Raw genomic sequence first — 18,395 nt, 5'->3', positions numbered from 1 at the left:
CATCTAAGAATGCCGGTTCACGTTGATTTAACCTGGTGTTTCCCTCCCTCACTTGACCACAGGTACTTTTAGAGGGGAGTCCTAGTTATTCTCTCTGGAATATATTCTAGGACATTCAAGGGGTAAAGGAATCCCTCTTAGATCTTCTGGAGCCCCTGAGAAACCACATCTGAGCTTTAGATGCTGGGGCCTAGGAGTGGTGGACAATGTGGGTGGAAATAACTCCCGTTATAGGGTGGATGCAGCTCCTTCAGTCCTGAACAGAAAGTTCAAGGACATCTCAAGGCTGAGAAAGCTTGGAACAAGAGATGGCCTTCCCAACAACCCAGGGACAGACTCTGGGCCTCCATCTGGGCAGTTTCCCTGTAAATACCTTCCCGCCTGCCTCACGTCCCACCACTAGCCGTGTATTCCTTTGAGGAGCCCAGTTAAATCTGTTCTCAGCTCATCCAGGGTACTGCGACCCTCAAGCTGGCCGGAGGGCCCTGCAGGAGGCAGGAGAGAAGAGGAAATAGGGACAATGAAGAGGCAGGAACCCCCAAACACCCACCATTTCACAACTTGAGGGAAAAAGGGAGGGAGGTGACTCTTCTGGACTCCTGGGGTAAGGAGGGCTGGCTCAGGGGACCCAGGGTGTCCAGGACAAGGTCCTGGCATTGTGTCCTGTGTTTGGGTCCAGCTTGTTCAGAGGATACCACATCCAGGTCCTCCTGCAGGACCAGCCTCCAGGCGTGGCTGCTCCTTAGATGTCTGTGGGACGCACCATCATGCGAGTAGAACGCAGTGAGTAGCTGGGGCCTTGGAAGTAGTGCCAGCGGATGCCGTTGAGCTTGCGCACGTGGTGGCGGGCCGGGTAGTAGATGCCATTGAGGTTTGAGAGGCCGCAGGCATCAAACCACCATCCTGGTGGAGGGGGAGTTAGAGGCTTTGGGGATGTGGGGGCCCAGCCAGTGGGGTGAGGGCAGCCCCCTACCCCAAAGATGAATCAGGGCTGGTGGCTCCTCTGGGAAGCCAGCTTGCTGGAGATGGGGCTGGGTGGGAACGGGCATTGGCTGGTGGGGGAGGGAGGCTCCAGACCCGCTGCTCAGTATGGGGCCTCCAGAGGCAGTGCACTCATGTCTGTCTCTCTGTGTCTCTCTCTGATCTCTCTGTCTCTCTTTGCTCTCCCTTACCCTACCTTTCTGGGTCTCTCTGTCTTTCACACACTTTGTCCATCTGTCTTTCTGTGGTCTGTGTTTCTCTCTCCATCTCTCCCTCTGTACTTCCCTCTGTCCCCGTGTAGCTCTGTGCCCAGCACTCTGTCCATCCTGATGTCTCTCTCGTCTCCATCTGTCCCTGTCTCTGTGTCTCTGGAGGTCTCCTCTGATCTCTGTCCTTCCCATTCTGTCTCTCACTCCGCATCTCCCACTCTCTGATGTCTCTCCCCACAGAAAACACTGCCTAAGCCAGAGTTGGTGGGCAGCTGCCCCTCTGCCCTCCACCCAGGTCTCCCGCCTCCAGATCCTGCTTGGCCCGGGAGGAGGGTTGGGGAGGAAGTCTCAGGCCTGGGGTTGGGGCAGATTAGGCATTGTACCCCCCTAGGGTGCACCCTGGGGCCCACTCTCAGTGCTTCTCAGAGGTCTCAGAGGAGAACTGGTGATGCCAGCTTTAGGAGGAGGTGAGACCTTGGAGGGGACCTCAAGGATCCTGTCAGGGGGAAGGTATGGATGAGGCACGGCCAGGCCAGCCCGTGGGTGAGCGAGACCCTGACCTGCACCCACTTCTTGATGGCACCTGGCTGCACAAGGACCCAAGTGGGGAGGGGATGGGGGTATTCAGCCAGGCGTGCCTGTGGGGAGGTGGGGCTTCACCCTGCCCTGCACCCACCTCCGGACAGCATCTGGGCGCACTTGCAGAGGCAGTTGTCGTTGTCTGCGTCGCGGGTGCTGAAGTTGGTGCCCTGCAGGACCAGGCTGCTCTGGCGCCCCGCCGAGCCGCTGTACCCACTCAGGGAAAGCCTGGAGGCCACCCGGAGGTGGTGATGGGAGAGGGGCCCAGAGTCAGGTTGGGGGTGGTTGCGGAAGGGGTTCCCCTCCAGTTGTTCTGAGGCATCTCTCCTCCCTGTCTGCTGCCTGCAGGGACAGAGTGCCCACCCCGTGCCAGACCTCCCTCAGCTGGCTGAACCTGAGTCTTGGCCAGTTGTGAGAATGATCGTGACAATAATGAGGACCATGGCTAACATTTTTTTGAACATCTACTATGTGCCAGGCATTGTTTAAAGCACTCTACATGGGTTAATTCATTCTCATTTAATCCTCAAAATACCTTAGTATTCCCATTTTACAGAAGAGGAAACAGAGCTCCCAAGAGCCACAGGAGCCTGCCTGAGATCTCAGAACCAATGAGGGTGAGAGACAGATCCCAGCCCCACTTGGCCTGACTTGGGAGCTGTGTGCATTACCTTCCCAGCTGACCATCCGGCAACCCCAGCCCTATCACACCTCACGCCCACCCACGCCCTCCGGGAGGCCTTCCTTGACCACACCAGCCCACATGGATCAGGGCCCTGAGGCACCCCCAGCCCTGTGACTTCCACCCCTGCAGCCAGCTGGGGAGGGTTTCTATTTCTTGGTCAGGCTATGAGGCCCTGGCGGGCACATCCAAGCCTTTGTGGTGATTATGACCACAAGTTCTGGGGGTAAAATGCCTGGATTCAAATCCCAGCTGTGCCGCTCGTCAGCTGTGTGGCCTTGGGCAGATTGCTTCGCCTCTCAGCTTCAGTTTCTTCATCTGTTAAAATGGTAACGATAGTATATTAACCGTCATTGTGATGGGGTGACCTCGGCGTGTGACAGGTGCAGGGCAGCACTGGCACCTAGTAAGTGCCTGGCACGTTCGGTGCTTGTGGATTCGTCCCATCCTGTCCCCGTGTTCCCAGCCCGTGTGCATGGCTGGCACAGGCTTCCACTGAGCCTGGCAGGAGAGTGTTGGGGGCTTGTAGCAGGGCAGGGGCTGCACTGGCAGCTGAGGCGGGAGCCAGTTTGGGAGCAACAGAAGGTCCTACGGGTGGAGGCAAGTGGACGCCAGATGCAGCCGGGGCAGCTCGGGGAAGCCCTGGCTCCCCAGGGCAGGGCCTGCGAGATGCCCCCATTGGGATCCAGAGGGAATGTGGGGCCTGGGCATGAGGCCACCTCAGTCCCTGCATCTACCACCTGTGTTCTCTGTCTGTGGTGAGGGCAGGGCTGGCTCAGGGTGGCCAGCCGTGAAGCCTTAACTGTGCCCTTAAATATGCCACCCTGGGCTTGCATGAGTGTTGTTGCAAATCCCCCGCCAAGGGGCCTACCTGGCCAGGGGCTCCCTGGGGTGGGGACAGGCTGGCTGGCCCACCTGCTCATATGGTCCCAGCTTCTCCTTGTGGCCATTGAGGGCTCCATTTCAGGGCTCAGTCACGTCAGTTCAAGGCCAGGCTCGGGACTCAGGCTAAAGTTTGGGGTCACCTTTAGTCTGGGGCTGTGTGGAATCAGTGCTGGACAAAGCCGAATGATCTCACGGGGTCACTGCAGTAGCACTGGCCCCAAGTCCTCAGCCTCCCTTCCCCTCCTCTCTGGGAGCCAGAAGGGGGATCTATGATCTCTAAGGGACCCTCAAGTCATGAGCCGGGAAGCCCCAGTTGACCCATTGCTCAGATGCACTTTGGACATAATCATGGCTCAGGTCTGGGGAACACAAACATACACATGAGTCCTTGGACACCCCCAGTTGAGACACGTGAGGTGCGTGAGTCTGTGTCTGAGGTCGTGAGCATCTGGATACACGCCTCTGTGCCTGCGTGCGTATGTGTGCGTTTAAGTTTGTGCAGCAATCTCTATGGTGGGTCTGAGTGTGTGCTTTGGAATATGTCTTTGTGCCTGAGACTGTGTGCGTGTTTACCTGAGAGGGCTTCTCTGAGACACACGTGCCTGGGTGTGTGTCTGTGCTTGTTTGTGTGGCTATGGCACTTGTGTGAGTCTGTGCCCTGAAGGTTCAAGTGTGTACCCCAGGGGTGTGGTGAGCCCCTCCACATGTGCATGTGCGTCTGTGCGTGTCCCTGTATAACTCTGTGTGTATCTGGTGCTTGTTGCCGGGTCTGGGTGTGTGGGCACCTCTGGAAGGCCTGTGCCTGGTGTCAGTGTGTGCCTGTGTCTTGTCTGTGCCTCCCCCAGCCCCCTCCGTGGGCCAATTCTCTGCAGTCTTATGCATGCACCCCAGCCGGGCTCCAGAGGGTTCCCATTATTGTGTCTGACAAATAAGGGTGCTCCTCCCACCCCGATGCCCATGCTCCAGCTTCTGCCTGCCCAGGTTTCGCCACCTCTAGGCTTCCCTATGGGGATCCACCCCACCTCACCAGGCAGCTGACTCTGTACGGTGGGGACCCAGGGACGGCACCTGTTTCTGTCACTCTCCCCTTAGCCCTTCTCTGGCAGTTTCCAGGTCCCGATGTGTTTTCCAGGATCTTCCAGGCTTTTCCTGAATGAGCAGGGCCTATTCCTTACGATCCCCAGAGCCCTTGAAAGAGCCTTGCTCAGGTTTGGGGTTTCTGTGGCCAGCTGCATGTCAACTCTTCTTTCTGCCTTCTTTTCAGAATCTCCCTGCTGCTTGGGGAGCCCTTTCTATCCTCTCTCTGTCTGGAGAATGCCTACTCTTCATAGGCACCACCTCCTCCAGGGAGCCCTCCCCGATAGCACAAGCATCTCTATGCCCTTGTGCTTTCCCCTTAGGCAACTCCTGTCTTCTTGGGGGTGTGGGTTTGCTTGTGGACACACTCACCCTCAGACACACATGACACACTGGACTGTGAACAACTTTGAGGGGTAGAGCGCAGGTCTGATTCTTCCACAAATGACCAGAACCAGCCCATGCCTGGCACAGAGCAAGTGTTCAATATATCATTATTATTATTTAGGGCTCTGCAAAGGGTCACATAGATGTGGGCCCTTTGAAACCTGAGCATAACAGTCTGGAACCATGGGCAGGGAGCTCTCCATGTCTCGGATAAAAAGCCAGAGGGAGCGCATCAAATTCACAGAGGGGAGCACAGCAAGGGGTCCCAAATGTAACATACATGTATATGCTTGTATAAATGGACGTAAATAATTGAGATCGACATAGATGCAGAAATATTATATTTCTGTCTTTGAATATATTGTTTGTATATCTCTAACATTTATGTAACACTTACCACATGCTATGCGTTTTCTGCAGCTTATCTCAGCTATGACATAGATACTATATTTTACAGATGAGGAGACTGAGGCACAGAGAGGTGAGTAACTTGTCTAAGGCCATGAATCCAACAAGTGATAGAGGCAGGGTTCATACCCAGGCAATCTGGCTCCAGGGCCACGTCCTTTAGCACAATGAGATACTTTTCCCGATGTTTCTTGCGCAAGAAAAATGGCAGATCCTGGACTTAGGGCCACAGAAGCTGCTGCCCAAGAATTGGGTCATGGAGTTGAGGTTTAACTGTTACTTGTGTAGGAAAGGGAGGCTCCCCCAGCTTCCTGTTATGCACTTACCATGTCCCAGGCACTGGAGATGGGAACAGCAGTGAACTTGCCCAGAGCAGTCCAGCCAAGTGTGTGAAGGGCTGGCTTGGGGACAGTAATTATAATATTATAATATAATGTTATAATATTATTTGCTGAACATATACTAAGAGCCAGCATTAATGCTTTATGTGTAGTATCTCATTCAAGCTTCACAACACTTTAAATGAGGTAGGTACACCTATGGCACCCATTTTGCAGATGAGAAGGTGAAGGGACTTGCTCAGGGTCGCTCAGGGAGATAGGGATAAATCAGGATTTAAGCCTTGGCTTTGGTGGTCAGTGGCTTAAAGAGGAGCCAGCAGGACGTTGTGGCTACTCGCTGTTCGGCTTATGGAGTCGGAGGCATCCAGCTGAGCCCCCCCTAGCCCAGAGCCGCGGATGTTTCATTCGGCTCTAGACATTGCACTTGAAGGAAGAACATTATCAGACTGGGTTGGGTTCCATAGAAGGGATGTCAGAACCAGCTAGGTGGAGGAACCAGGGGCATTTAATAGAGGGGTTGGGGGCACATCACCGGGAAGCCCTCAGAGGTGGCATTAGGCATACAATGCAGGTGGACAGAGAGTCATCAGAGATTCTTTGGGAGGAAGTGACCTCCCATCAGTGAAGGCATTCCAGCATGGCTGGATGGTGAATGTGGCCGTGGAGGAGATTCTAGCATCATGTGAAGAACCAGATGACATGTGAGGTCCTTTGTGGCCCTAGAGCATGAGTCTGCGAATTCAATTCTGTCCTGGTTCCAAGCTAGCTTATCTTTAAGATCCTTGAGTTTCTGAGAGACGTAACATCATGTAGGAGAAACACCATGAGTTTTGGCAGCAAAACTGAATTCAAAACCAGGCCCTACCTGTTTTGTAACTTTGGGCAGGGGACTTAAGCTCTGTGTCTCAGTTTCCACATCGTTAAAGCACGTACAGCAATGCTTACCTCAGAAGGTTGTGGGGAGGATTAAATGGAGTCATTTGCCTGGAACATAATAGGTGCTCAAGAAATGTTCATTCCTTTTCCTGAACAGAGCCAAGAACCAGGCTGAGGGAGGGGTGAGAGACCTTGATGATTTTCTAACGGGCTCATATTTAAGCCCATCCTGTGGTTAAGAAGCAGAGGTACAGAGAAGCCCACTTGACTTGCCTGAGTTCACACACTGAGCTGGAGCAGAGCCAGAATGAGCCCAGTTCCCCTGATTCCCAGCCTGAAATTTCCACCTCACCCCACAGCATAGGACAGGCTGGGAAAGTCACCTCCCCACTTCTGGGCCTCTGTAAAATGATTACCTCGGGGTGACTGACCTTGGAAGGCCCCTTCCTGTTCCTGGCATGGCAGTGTCAGCGACATTCTCTCCACCCCACCCAGTGGCCAGGATGTGCTGAGTGCTAACCAGCCGCCTCCAGATCCCATGACGTGCGCCCAAATGGGGGACAGATGGCAGGAACTGGAGACGCCCAGGGACTGACCGTTGGTGCATACTCTGTAGCCACTAGACCAGGTCTCCCAGCCCACCCATGAGCCTGGGCCCCAAGCCCACCTGTACAGCTGCCCCTCGCTGCCCAGCTGGAAATGCTCATACTGGGCGTAGGCCTCGTTGCCTTCCCAATCTTGCAGCTCCACGCGCAGAGAGTACGCTGCCCTGCTGGTGAGCTGGTGCACCACCTCGTTACCTAACCAGTGCTCCCCGGCTGGGTTGCCAAAGCCCTGGGGAAGAGGAGAATGGGGGTAGGCTGCATGCCGAGGAGGAAGGCTACGCCTCTGCTTAAGGAGCTGGGCTGGGCCGGGCTCTGGGGACACTTACCCAAAACCACTTTGCTAGGAGCTCCCCAACTCCTAGAGCTAAAAGACTAAGACTTTTGTGACTGTAAAAGCCTGTTAAAAATAACTGAAATCACATGAATCATAATTGAAATCTATAAAGTTCAAGAACAGGCAAAAAAAAAGAAGTCTGTGGTGGTAGAAGTCAGAATAGCTGCTACCGGGCTTCCCTGGTGGTGCAGTGGTTGAGAGTCCGCCTGCCGATGCAGGGGACACGGGTTCGTGCCCCGATCCGAGAAGATCCCACATGCCGCGGAGCGGCTGGGCCCGTGAGCCATGGCCGCTGAGCCTGCGCGTCCGGAGCCTGTGCTCCGCAACGGGAGAGGCCACAACAGTGAGAGGCCCGCGTACCGCAAAAAAAAAAACAAAAAAAACAAAAAAAAGAATAGCTACTACCTTTAGAGGAGTCTTGACTTGGAAGGGACACAAGGAGTGTTTCTGGGGTGCTGGAAGTGTTGTATATCTAGCTTTGAATGGTGGTCACATGGGTGAATACATATGGGAAAATTCACTGAGTCTTACACTTCAGATTTGTGCACTTAGCTACATGACTATTACATCTCAATTAAAAAATTAAATCAGCTGCATAAGTGGTAGAGCAAACATTGTTCAGTGACATGGCAGCCACTGCAAAATTTCAGTAACATAGGAATGTAAAGCTAAGAGCATTGGGAGTCACCAGTGTCCCAGAGTGACACGTGACCAATGCCCTTGGGCAGAACAATAATTCAGCACCGAGGACAGGGCACACCTAAGCCCCACTCCCCATTTTAGTCACGCTGTACCCCTTATTAGCCTAATGGTGAATATTCAGCAGTCTTTTGCATATTTCTGCTTCTGAGCACCCTATTTCTCTTTGCCATTTGAGTGATTCTTTAAAACCCAATTGGTTCAAGAACACTCATAGATTAATTTGGTACTTTTAAAAAAGTATTTATCAAATGAACAGCAAGCAGACACACAAAAAATAGTATTGTATTTCTGTGTATCTTTTCCTATTTCTTTTGCTCTTAAAAACTTTAAGAGCTTTTAAGTCAGCTTGCCAAAAATCCTTTATCCAAAATTTAATTAAAAAATTGGAAGACAATCAGGCACTACTCCTCGTCTTGTAAAATGCATGGGGTCTTTAAGCCAGCAATTCTGAATTTAAAACATCTCTCCTGCAGATGTAGTCATGTATGTGTGCTAAGACAAAGACATTCATTTAAGCAATGCAGCCAGGGGTGAGTAAGCCAGCAATTCTGAATTAAAAAAACCTCTCCTGCAGATGTAGTCATGTATGTGTGCTAAGACAAAGACATTCATTTAAGCAATGCAGCCAGGGGTGAGCAGCGGAGATCACTTTTTTCTCTTCCCTTTTTTGTATTCTTTAAAAATTTTTAGCAAGGTATATGTATTATCTTTTCCAAAAATTACAACAAAATAAAACTTAAACTTTCATTCTTAGGATATATGTCAGGACTTGCAAAAAGAGGGTTCAATTTCGGGTGATGGAGTCCCTGATAGCATATTTGCACTGGCCAAATCTCTTTGAAGGCAGTTGGTTTAGGTGGGCTGATTTATTTTCTGAGAAGGGTTGGGGGCAAACCAGACCTCTGCCCACAACCCACTTCCTGCCCCAGGTTTCAGGGCTGACAAGCTCCTCCCCAGGGCAGAAATGTTACCTGTTTGTAATCCTTCCAGTTCCGTTGGAAATTCATGCTGCCATTCTCACGGCGCTGGATGAGGGTCCACCCCCCTCCACTGGCCTCCATGTCACAGAATACCTGGAGGAAATTGGGGAGGTGGGAAGTTGGAAGCCCCAGGAGGCAGCCAGAAGCCAGGTCTGGGCCAGCCCGAGGGCGATTTGGCTGACAGAACCTCACAGAGCAACAGGTGAGCTTGGTGGTCAAGGGCATCCCAAGGATCCAGGTCCGAATCCCCCACCTGTTGTCTTCATTTGTCTGAAACGGTGGGCAAGTGATGTCCTCTCGGAGCCTTCTTTTCCTCAGTTGTAAAATGGGGATGTTAATACCTTAACCTTTTTGTGCCTCAGTTTCTCATCTGCACACTGGGATTGTTGTGAAAATTAAATGAGATGAGTCATCCATCAAAAGAACAGAGCCTGGCACATAACATACTAGGAACTCAGTAAACGGAGGCCTTTCACTCGCTATTATTGCAGGGTTGCTGTAAGAATTAAATGCCAAGAGATGTAAAGTGCTTGGTACATGGTGTAGACTCAGCAAATGTTATTACAGGGGTTCCCTGGTGGCCTAATGGTTAGGATTCTGTGCTTTCATTGTGGAAGCCCAGGTTCGATCCCTGGTTGGGAAACCATCCTGCATGCCGGGCGGCATGGCCAAAATACAAAAAAAAAAAGGAAATGTTATTACATTCAGCAGATAAATGTTTTCTGAGCATTTACTAGGTGCCAGGTTCCGTTCAAGGCATGGGGAATGCCAATATGGATAAGACAGAATGATTCTTGCTTTCAAACAGCTTACCATCCACCACAATCACATCTTTCAGTTTAACTTTTGTTCACATATTATTTTTTCCAGCCAGCTCAGTACATTTCAATGTTTGATGAGGAAACACTTGGTGCCTGCCCCTGTACTAGGTGAATCAGAGACAAATCAGAGATAAATTAACCCCCAGGGCTGGCTTGGTCTGGAGGAGGCTAGCAGACTGATAGGGCTAGGTCTGATAGGGCTAGCAGACTATTGAATAGGAACATTTGGGCAGCTACAAAGAGAGTTCCCAAGAAGGAGTCACGGGGCAATCCTGGAAAGCTTCCCAGGGGAGGTGGCATTGGAACAAGGCTTTGGATGATGATGTGCCTGCCAGACAGAGATCAGTGGGAATAGTGTTTCCAGTGGAGGGAGCAGGAGTAAAGGCTCTGAGATGGTGAAGGTCTGCTCAGGGAGAGAAGACAGTGGCATCTGTTGTGAGGGTAGCAGAAGTTGCAGGAAGGGAAACTGAGGCCTAAAGAAGGGAAGGGACTTGCTCAAGGCAAATGAGTCAAAAGTAAAGCTGAGGTTTGAGCCCAGATCTCTTGCCTCCCAGGCCAGCTCTTCCCTCTTTATCAGTGTTCCCAAATTTTAGTTATTCACACCTTCCCAAATTCCACCATAGCTGAACTAATTTCATATAAAATATTTACTTTAAAAATGGTATCTTTCGGGCTTCTCTGGTGGCGCAGTGGTTGAGAGTCTGCCTGCTGATGCAGGGGACATGGGTTCGTGCCCCGATCCGGGAAGATCCCACATGCCGCGGAGCGGCTGGGCCCGTGAGCCATGGCCACTGAGCCTATGCGTCTGGAGCCTGTGCTCCGCAATGGGAGAAGCCACAACAGTGAGAGGCCCGCGTACCGCAAAAAAAAAAAAAAAAAAAAAGGTATCTTTCATAGTGAATGGACTTGAGGATACAGGGAGTGGGAAGGGTAAGCTGGGACGAAGTGAGAGAGTGGCATGGACATATATACAGTATCAAGTGTAAAGTAGATAGCTAGTGGGAAGCAGCTGCATAGCACAGGGAGATCAGCTCGGTGCTTTGTGACCACCTAGAGGGGTGAGATAGGGAGGGTGGGAGGGAGACGCAAGAGGGAGGAGATATGGGGATGTATGTATATGTATAGCTGATTCACTTTGTTATACAGCAGAAACTAACACACCACTGTAAAGCAATTATACTCCAATAAAGATGTTAAAAAAAATGGTGTCTTTTTTTTTTACTTAAATAAATACTCAGACTAAATGCATCTTAAAAGGAAATCTTATTAGTACCATAGAGGGAAAATTAGTAACACTTGCCTTTATTCAGATAATTGTAAAAATATATATAATGAAAACAAAATAGTGTTAGAAAATTCTAGCTAGAGATTGAGGGCCTGATCTCTCTTTGTTAAAAGGGGGATTTAGCAGGTGTGTGAGAACTGTTGAAGATAATCTGAGCCATCCTCCTTGATATATTCAGCTGGGTTGAAAGAAAACTGAAAAGGGAATATGAAGTGGGAAGACTGGCTAGTTGTTCCCCAGACTCTTCCACTTCTGGGCCTGGCCCCCAAACCCTCCCTCCTGACATCCACATTTTCCCTTGACTGCCCTCCCCCCACACATCTGATAACTGGGCCTCAAAGTTCTGGGTAAGCTTGGGAGCCACTCACTGAAGATGGTGGAGCTTCCATCGGCCCCAGTCTCTAATTTCCCACCTAAAGCAAGCTCCCACACCTACCTTCAGCTGGACTGTAAGTAGATTAGAAATAAACTTCTTTGTGTTAAGTCCCTGGAACTGAAATTCTTGCAGGTTTGTTTGCTGTATCAGCTAGCATTACCTGAACCAACACAGAACCATTTATTGCTATTCTAACTTAAAAGCATCCCAGGCAAACGTGCTGGAGAAGGATGCATTGCCAACTTTGGGAACTTCTGCTTTAACCGCATGATCTGACCCCTGAATGAGTGCAGGCTCCAGAGGGTAGGGTCACCCCCACCTTCTCTGGAATCTCAGATATTGGACAAGGCCTGGAGGTGACGTTGGTGGGGGTAGGGTGGGGTGGGGTGGACGGTTGTCTGAGAGTCTTCTGGCTCAGCACCCTCTGATAGCCTCAGCCCTCCAGGAGCCCCCTAACCTTTCTGGGCTCTGTCACATTGGCCACATGGATGGTGTAGATGCCACTGGCATTGGCTCCGGAGCGCTGGATCTCTGCACAGTCCTGGAACACCTGCTCAGCTGCCCTCATGGAGGCTGCAATGGGACAAGGTAAAAACAATTGGAAGTGAGCTAAGGAGAGAGGGAAGGGGTCAGGTGGGCACTCCCGTCTGCTCTGTGCCAGGTTCTGGGCTGGGAGGCGTTGGGGATAGGGAGAGATACTGGACCCTGGAAGGTTTCATAGAGGAGCTGACAGTGAGCTGGGACCTGGATGAGGAGCAGAGGCCACCCAGGTGGAGAAGGGGCGAGTGTCTCAGGCAGAGGAAACAGCATATGCACAGGCTCCAAGGCGGGAACAGTCCTGTGTGTGCAGGGTTCGGGGTGAAGTGAGGGGAATTTGGCTGAGGCCACAAAGAGGAGATGACTCACACCCAAATCCAGAGCTAAGGCCAGAGGGAGCTCTGGCTGTTTGATGGACCAGAGAGCAACATTAAGGAAGGAGAGATGAGGCTGAGATTTCAGCCTTGAATGCCAGGCTGAGGAGCCCAGACTCTGCAGAAGAAGAGCCCTCTGGCCAGAGGATAGAACAGAGATTGGAGGGGATGAGACTCAAAGCAGGAAGGGCAGAGATGAGGCTGCTAGAGTTTTCCAGGACAGGTAATTGGGGCTTGAACTCCACTGAGGTACTTCCGCATTTCACAGACTAGGAAACTGAGGCCCAAAAGTGAGGTAACTGGCTCAAGGCCACACAGCTGGGTCAGGTGGGAGGGGTTGGGCAGGGCTTTCCCTCTCTCCAGGTCTTATGGGGGATTTGTCCTTGGAGCTCTCTCGGGTAGGAGACCCAGGGTCCCCTCCACAGCCCACTCTACCAGCTGGATATCCCTGCAGCTCTTAGGTGGGTCCCCCTCATTATGCCCTCCCTGGGAGCTGACCTCTGGCCTTAAGGGAGAATATTAATTTAACGGCCAAATCCCACCAGGGCCCTGGAGGCCTTCAGGCTTAACCTGAAAAAAGTGACTGTTGGTAACTAAACTACAGAGGTTTCAAACACCCTCTCTGGCTCCTTTTTTGGGATCCAGTTAGAGGTTTGGGCTATGATTCCACCAGAAACCAATCTGTGGGTAGGTGGGTATCCAAGGATAGGGCTAAAGTTCCAGATGGATAGGTATCCTGGCCAGTGAGGAACCAGGAAGCTACCAAGGGGTGGGACTTCCTGTTTTGGCCTCATTCTTGAACCTGGATCCTGGGTCCTGGAGCTGAGGCCCTGATGAAATGAGGCTGTTATTCCAAGATCACAAATGAAGGGACAAAGGCCCCAAATCCATCCCAGTCTGTGCACAAACATTCCCTGGGCAGAGTCTCCACGGCCCCATCTGCCAGCCCCCTGGTCCCTGGGGAACTGGAGTCTAGCCAAGCCTGGTAGGTTGCTGGCCTAGAGGCGAGCTGGGACAGGCCCAACTTTCCCAGCTAGGCAAGGGCAGAGCTGGGAGTTGGCCTCAGATTTCCAGCCACTCTTCTCAGGGTCTGTCCACTATTGTTTTCCTTAGTCAACAACAATAGCCTTAACGACAATCATAGCAATAAAAGTGAAATACCCACCATGCATTGTAGTGTTTCTCAGCCAGGTACTGTCAGGGGCAGTCTGGGGCCAGGAGAAGTATTTTCAGGGAGCATAAGAGCAAGGATGGACCAGTATTGACATGCAACATAGTTTAGCCTCAGCCTGGACCCTGCTTAATCTTTGTACCAGCTTCACCCCCTTTTGGCCCTAGGCACCATGCTCAGCCCCTTCATGTGTATGAACTCATCGGATGCTCTGTGCCAGAACTCTGAGAGATAGGAGCTATTATTATTCCCATTTTATAGGTGAGGAAAATCAAGGCTCTGAGATGTTAAATGACCTGTGCAAAGTGCCAGGGCTAGTAAGTGAAGGAGCCAGAGCTTGAACTCTGGTCCATTTGACTGGAGAGCCAGTACCTTTCCTACTACCCACCTCTCCTTGGGTCTCCACCACTGAGCCCATACAAGGTTGGACAAACAGACCTCGTTAACGAATGCTGCTTCTGATACCATGCATGGGTTAGGTCTTTTCTACCTGTGTCCCCGTCCTTCTAACCTTCTGAATGCCCTGAGTTCTCCACCCCTTGCCAGCCTCCACCTGCCTAGGACAAAGCTGTGCAGAGAGGGGGTGCAGGCTTCCTGCTGGCCTTCATGGATGCCTGGTTCCTGTGCCCGTCTCCATCCAATCTTCTGTTCTACACCTGGTGACTAATCTTCCTCCAGTTTCTCCATCTAGACAGTAGGGAGAAACAACCCGTAGTGCCTCTCCCTGGTGACAGTGGGGCAGGACAGGCGTTTGGTCAAAGGGTGCCTGAGGCAAAGTCCCCTATACAACCTCTCACCCAGACTGGTGAGCAGACATTGGGCCACAGCTGGAGACTGAGTTAGTGGTGAGCCTGTGGGGAGAAGTGTTGGGCCCAGGCCCCGTGCCTTTGGCAGAGCTACAGGATTAATTTGGGCAGCCTCGTTGCTACGGCTCTATGCACAAGCCAGTGATGGGTTCGCGTCACTCCTAATCTCATGGTTTGGAAGGTGTTCACCTCTCTTGCCTGTGGCTACCTCAGGCCTCACACCCCTATCTGGTGGGGCCTGCCCAACTTAGATGGAGCCATGGTGCCATCCTCTGTCTGTAAATCACTGCCAGCCAGAGTGTCTGGAATCCATCACTATTGCTGTTTTTTTTTTTTTGGCTGCATTGGGTCTTCGTTGCTGCGCGCAGGCTTTCTCTAGTTGTGGCGAGCGGGGGCTACTCTTCCTTGTGGTGCATGGGTTTCTCATTGTGGTGGCTTCTCTTACTGTGGAGCACGGGCTCTAGGCATGTGGGCTTCAGTGGTTGCAGCACGGGCTTAGTTGCCCCACGGCATGTGGGATCTTCCCGGAGGACCAGGGATCGAACCCATGTCCCCTGCATTGGCAGGCAGATTCTTAACCACTGGAAACTTCAGGAACACGGCTAGCAGGGCATCTAGCACATAGTAGGCACTTAACAAATATGTATTTCCTCCTCCTTCCCTCAGAGACCCACAGACAGGGGTTGGGCATCTTTTGCAAGAGACAGTTGTGGAACTCTGCTGTTCACAGCTGTATCCGCAGCACCCAGCACCGGGTCTGGCGCAGTAAGTGCTTGTTGACTGAGTGATTGAAGTTGGTCCCATTAGAAGTGAGGGATGGGGAGCGGGGCCGGCCATTGTCCTCCTTTCTCAGAAGCCTGGGCCACAGGTGCCTCCCCACTTCTGTTTGGCCCTCTAGGGCTTAGGGGCAGGGGGCACTAGGGTAAGAGAAGTCCTTGGGAGGCATTGAGTCCAACCTCTCCATTCTGCAGATAGGGAAATTGAGGCCTGGGGAGGGGGGCAAGCCCAAGCAAGTGAGGATGGAGGGTGGATCCTGGACCCCGGACTCCTCAGTCTGGGCTGGTGGTATCCTTCTTATTATCATCACCTCCATTAAACGCATGGGGAAACGAACGCCGGTCAAGGTCACAGGTGGAGTCGGGGCAAGAGTCTGGATTGGTTCCTCTTAGGACTGTTGTCGTCACCATTATTACTACTGTTTGGTGTTATTCCTGTTTCATAGGTGGGGGCGGGGGGTGGTCTTTCCCGAGGTAGCTTCCAGGACTGGCGTGAACCGGGAGGGTAAGCGGGGTCTCCCACCCCTCTCCTCCCCGCCTCCCGCACCTGGCGGGCCCCCTTTGCTCACCCGGGCCCTGGGCCACGACGCGCACCAGGCGCTGCACCGACTCCAGCAGCTGGCTCTGCTGGCGCTGCAGGAGGCTGGAGTTGCTGCTGGCGGCGCGCAGGCTGCGCTCAAGGCCGGCGAGGGCGCCGCTCTGGCGGCCCAGCAGGCGCCGCAGCCGCTCCTTCTCGCCGCGGAGGCTGGCCAGCTCCGCCTGCTGCTGCGTCTCCAGGGCCTGCACCCGCGTCTCCAGCGCGCTGCGGGGCGGGGGCGCACAGGCGTGAACCCGCCGTCCCCACGTTGCAGTCACACTCGCGGGCTTTCCCTTGGGCCCGGGGATGAGACTCAGACCCGCACTGAGGCTCAGAGCGGTAGCGTCCCGCCCAGGGTTACACAGCCCGGAGGTCCGTGCCCACAGATAGCACAGAGTGAGGAGGGGAGGAAAGAGAGACCTGGCCTTGGAGTAAAATGGATTGGAGTCCAGTAGAGGAAAGAGGTGGGGTGGGAGGGACACAGCAGCAACCTGGTAGCCATTATCAAGTCCCAAATATGCGTGCCCTTTGACCTAGCAGTCCACTCACCAGAGATAGCCTCCAGGGAGCATGCGCATGAATGCCCTTTGGAGGATGGGTTGTAATAGGGAAAAACAAAACAGCCAAAATGCCAACAGCCAGGACTGGCTGAGTCTGTTCTGTTCTGGTGTCCCTGGAAATGTTCCGGAGCGGTGAAGGGGAAGGAGGCTGAGAGCATTTGCGCAGAATTGGAAAGATGCCGGGGACTTGGAGTGGGCGCCCTGGCGCATCAGTACCTCTAGTCTAACCCCACATGTGGGAAATTAAAAGAGAAAGAAAAAAGTATTAATGTAAATGTAGAGGGATACTGGGGAGCTTATAGGAAAAGGCGTGGATGGACACGTGGAAGGACATAGTGGCGCCTGTGTTTCTAGCGAATGTGAAAAAAAATCCACTAAGTGCTGTTACTTCTGCAGAGCAGGTTTGAGCAGACGGGGGTGGAGAGGAGGGGGCGGGTGGAGGGGACTGACCTTCCCTTTCATTCTGCACAGGTCTCTATTGTCTGATAAGTAAGACTGTCTAATAAGCACGAGGCATTTTTGTAATGAGTTTTTTAAAAAAAGAGTCTTTAAAAAGAAAGAAGCTTTTGACTCAGCTCTTGCACTTTTGGCATTTTAGCCTACAGATTTGCTCACGTGTGTGCAATAAGATATGGGAATGTTATTCATAGCATCACTGGTTGGAATCGTAAAAGACTGGAACAACCTCAATACCCATTAACTGGGGACTGGGAAATAAATGCGGGGACAGCCATACAGTGAAACATTATGCAGCTGGAGGAAAGAACGGGCAAGTGTGTCATGCAGTTATGGAACCATCTCTAGGATAACTGAAAAAACGAGACAAAAAACCAACGTGCCAAGGAGGAGTCTGCTTCACTTGGGTTTAAAAAGGGACTGTGCATACATATTTGCCTCTGCTGTGGGTGGGTGGGTGGCTGAGGGATAGGGGTAGGAGGGAGATGTTTTCCTATACATGAGGCTATGCCAACCCATTCTCCAGACTAAGAAAATGAGTCCAGCCAGGGCAGGAGGAATTTTCCCTGGACCGCAAATTATGCCGCAGGAAAAGAGAGAATTTGGGCACACTGTGTTCTAGGATTTTAGCTGTCTCCATGGGCCACGAGCTTATTGATCATATCCTCCATCTTCACTGGTCTCTAGGCACTTGGTAATTCAATTCAGAGTGATTGATAGTGTCCCAGTCCTTCCCCCCCTCAGGGTGGAGAGTAAGAATAAGAAGGTATGCAAACTATCATTAACGGTCCCCAGGTCACAGGGAGCTGGAGAATCCTTATGCCTTATCTTTTTTTTTTTTTTTTTTTTTGCGGTACGCGGGCCTCTCACTGTTGTGGCCTCTCCCGTTGCGGAGCACAGGCTCCGGACACGCAGGCTCAGCGGCCATGGCTCACGGGCCCAGCCGCTCCGCGGCATGTGGGGTCTTCCCAGACCGGGACACGAACCCGTGTCCCCTGCATCGGCAGGCGGACTCTCAACCACTGCGCCACCAGGGAAGCCCCCTTATGCCTTATCTTGACCCAGCATGTGAGCAACAGTCACATCTCGCCCTGTACACAGGCCTGTGGCTGCTTCGGTGCCTCCTCCAGCAGCCAGACCTTGGCAGTGTTTTCTCTACTCAGCTCGAAACCAAGATGAAATCAGCTTCAGAGGTCCATGTCTCTCTGCCTTATCTGTACCCCAGGACGCTTTCTTTCTTTGTAATTTAAAGGGTGTTCCCCTTGTGTGTCTTTGCTTATAAATGCAGAGACTCTCTGCTAATGCAGAAAAGAAACTGGTGACTGTGGTTGCTTCCGGGAAGGAGAGTTGGTAGATGAGATCAGATTTATTTGTTTACAAGTAAGTAAATCAAATTAAAATGTACAGGGTGAATTGTATGGTATGTAAATGGTAGTTCAATAAAGCTGTTAAAAATTTATGAAATACATAAAGGAAGAAAGAAAAGAAGGAAATAAAGAGAGAGGGAAAGATAGAAAGATCAGAGAAAGAATCAGCGTGTCCTGAGCCCCAGGAAAATGCCTGTCCCCTGTCCCACCCAGGACAGGGTAGCCAGGCCCCAGGCCTGCCTG

At 52.0% G+C, this 18,395-nt stretch overlaps 1 protein-coding gene across 1 annotated transcript in view; it reads right to left on the bottom strand.

The window, feature by feature from the left end:
* Positions 1–233: 233 nt before the first annotated feature.
* ANGPT4 (angiopoietin 4) overlaps positions 234–18,395 on the bottom strand; it is a 39,883-nt gene continuing 21,721 nt past the window's right edge. Inside the window, exons 4-9 of the mRNA XM_065892148.1 lie at positions 15,762–15,994; positions 11,986–12,101; positions 9,038–9,139; positions 7,093–7,259; positions 1,867–1,997; positions 234–903 (exon numbers count right to left, since the gene is read on the bottom strand). Coding sequence (XP_065748220.1) covers positions 743–903; positions 1,867–1,997; positions 7,093–7,259; positions 9,038–9,139; positions 11,986–12,101; positions 15,762–15,994 — 910 coding nt within the window. The 3' untranslated portion in view covers positions 234–742. The remainder of the gene's footprint in view (positions 904–1,866; positions 1,998–7,092; positions 7,260–9,037; positions 9,140–11,985; positions 12,102–15,761; positions 15,995–18,395) is intronic.

This window comes from Phocoena phocoena, chromosome 15 (assembly GCF_963924675.1).
Source record: "Phocoena phocoena chromosome 15, mPhoPho1.1, whole genome shotgun sequence".
Lineage (NCBI taxonomy): Eukaryota > Metazoa > Chordata > Mammalia > Artiodactyla > Phocoenidae > Phocoena > Phocoena phocoena.
This window is presented reverse-complemented; position numbering and strand designations above follow the sequence as displayed.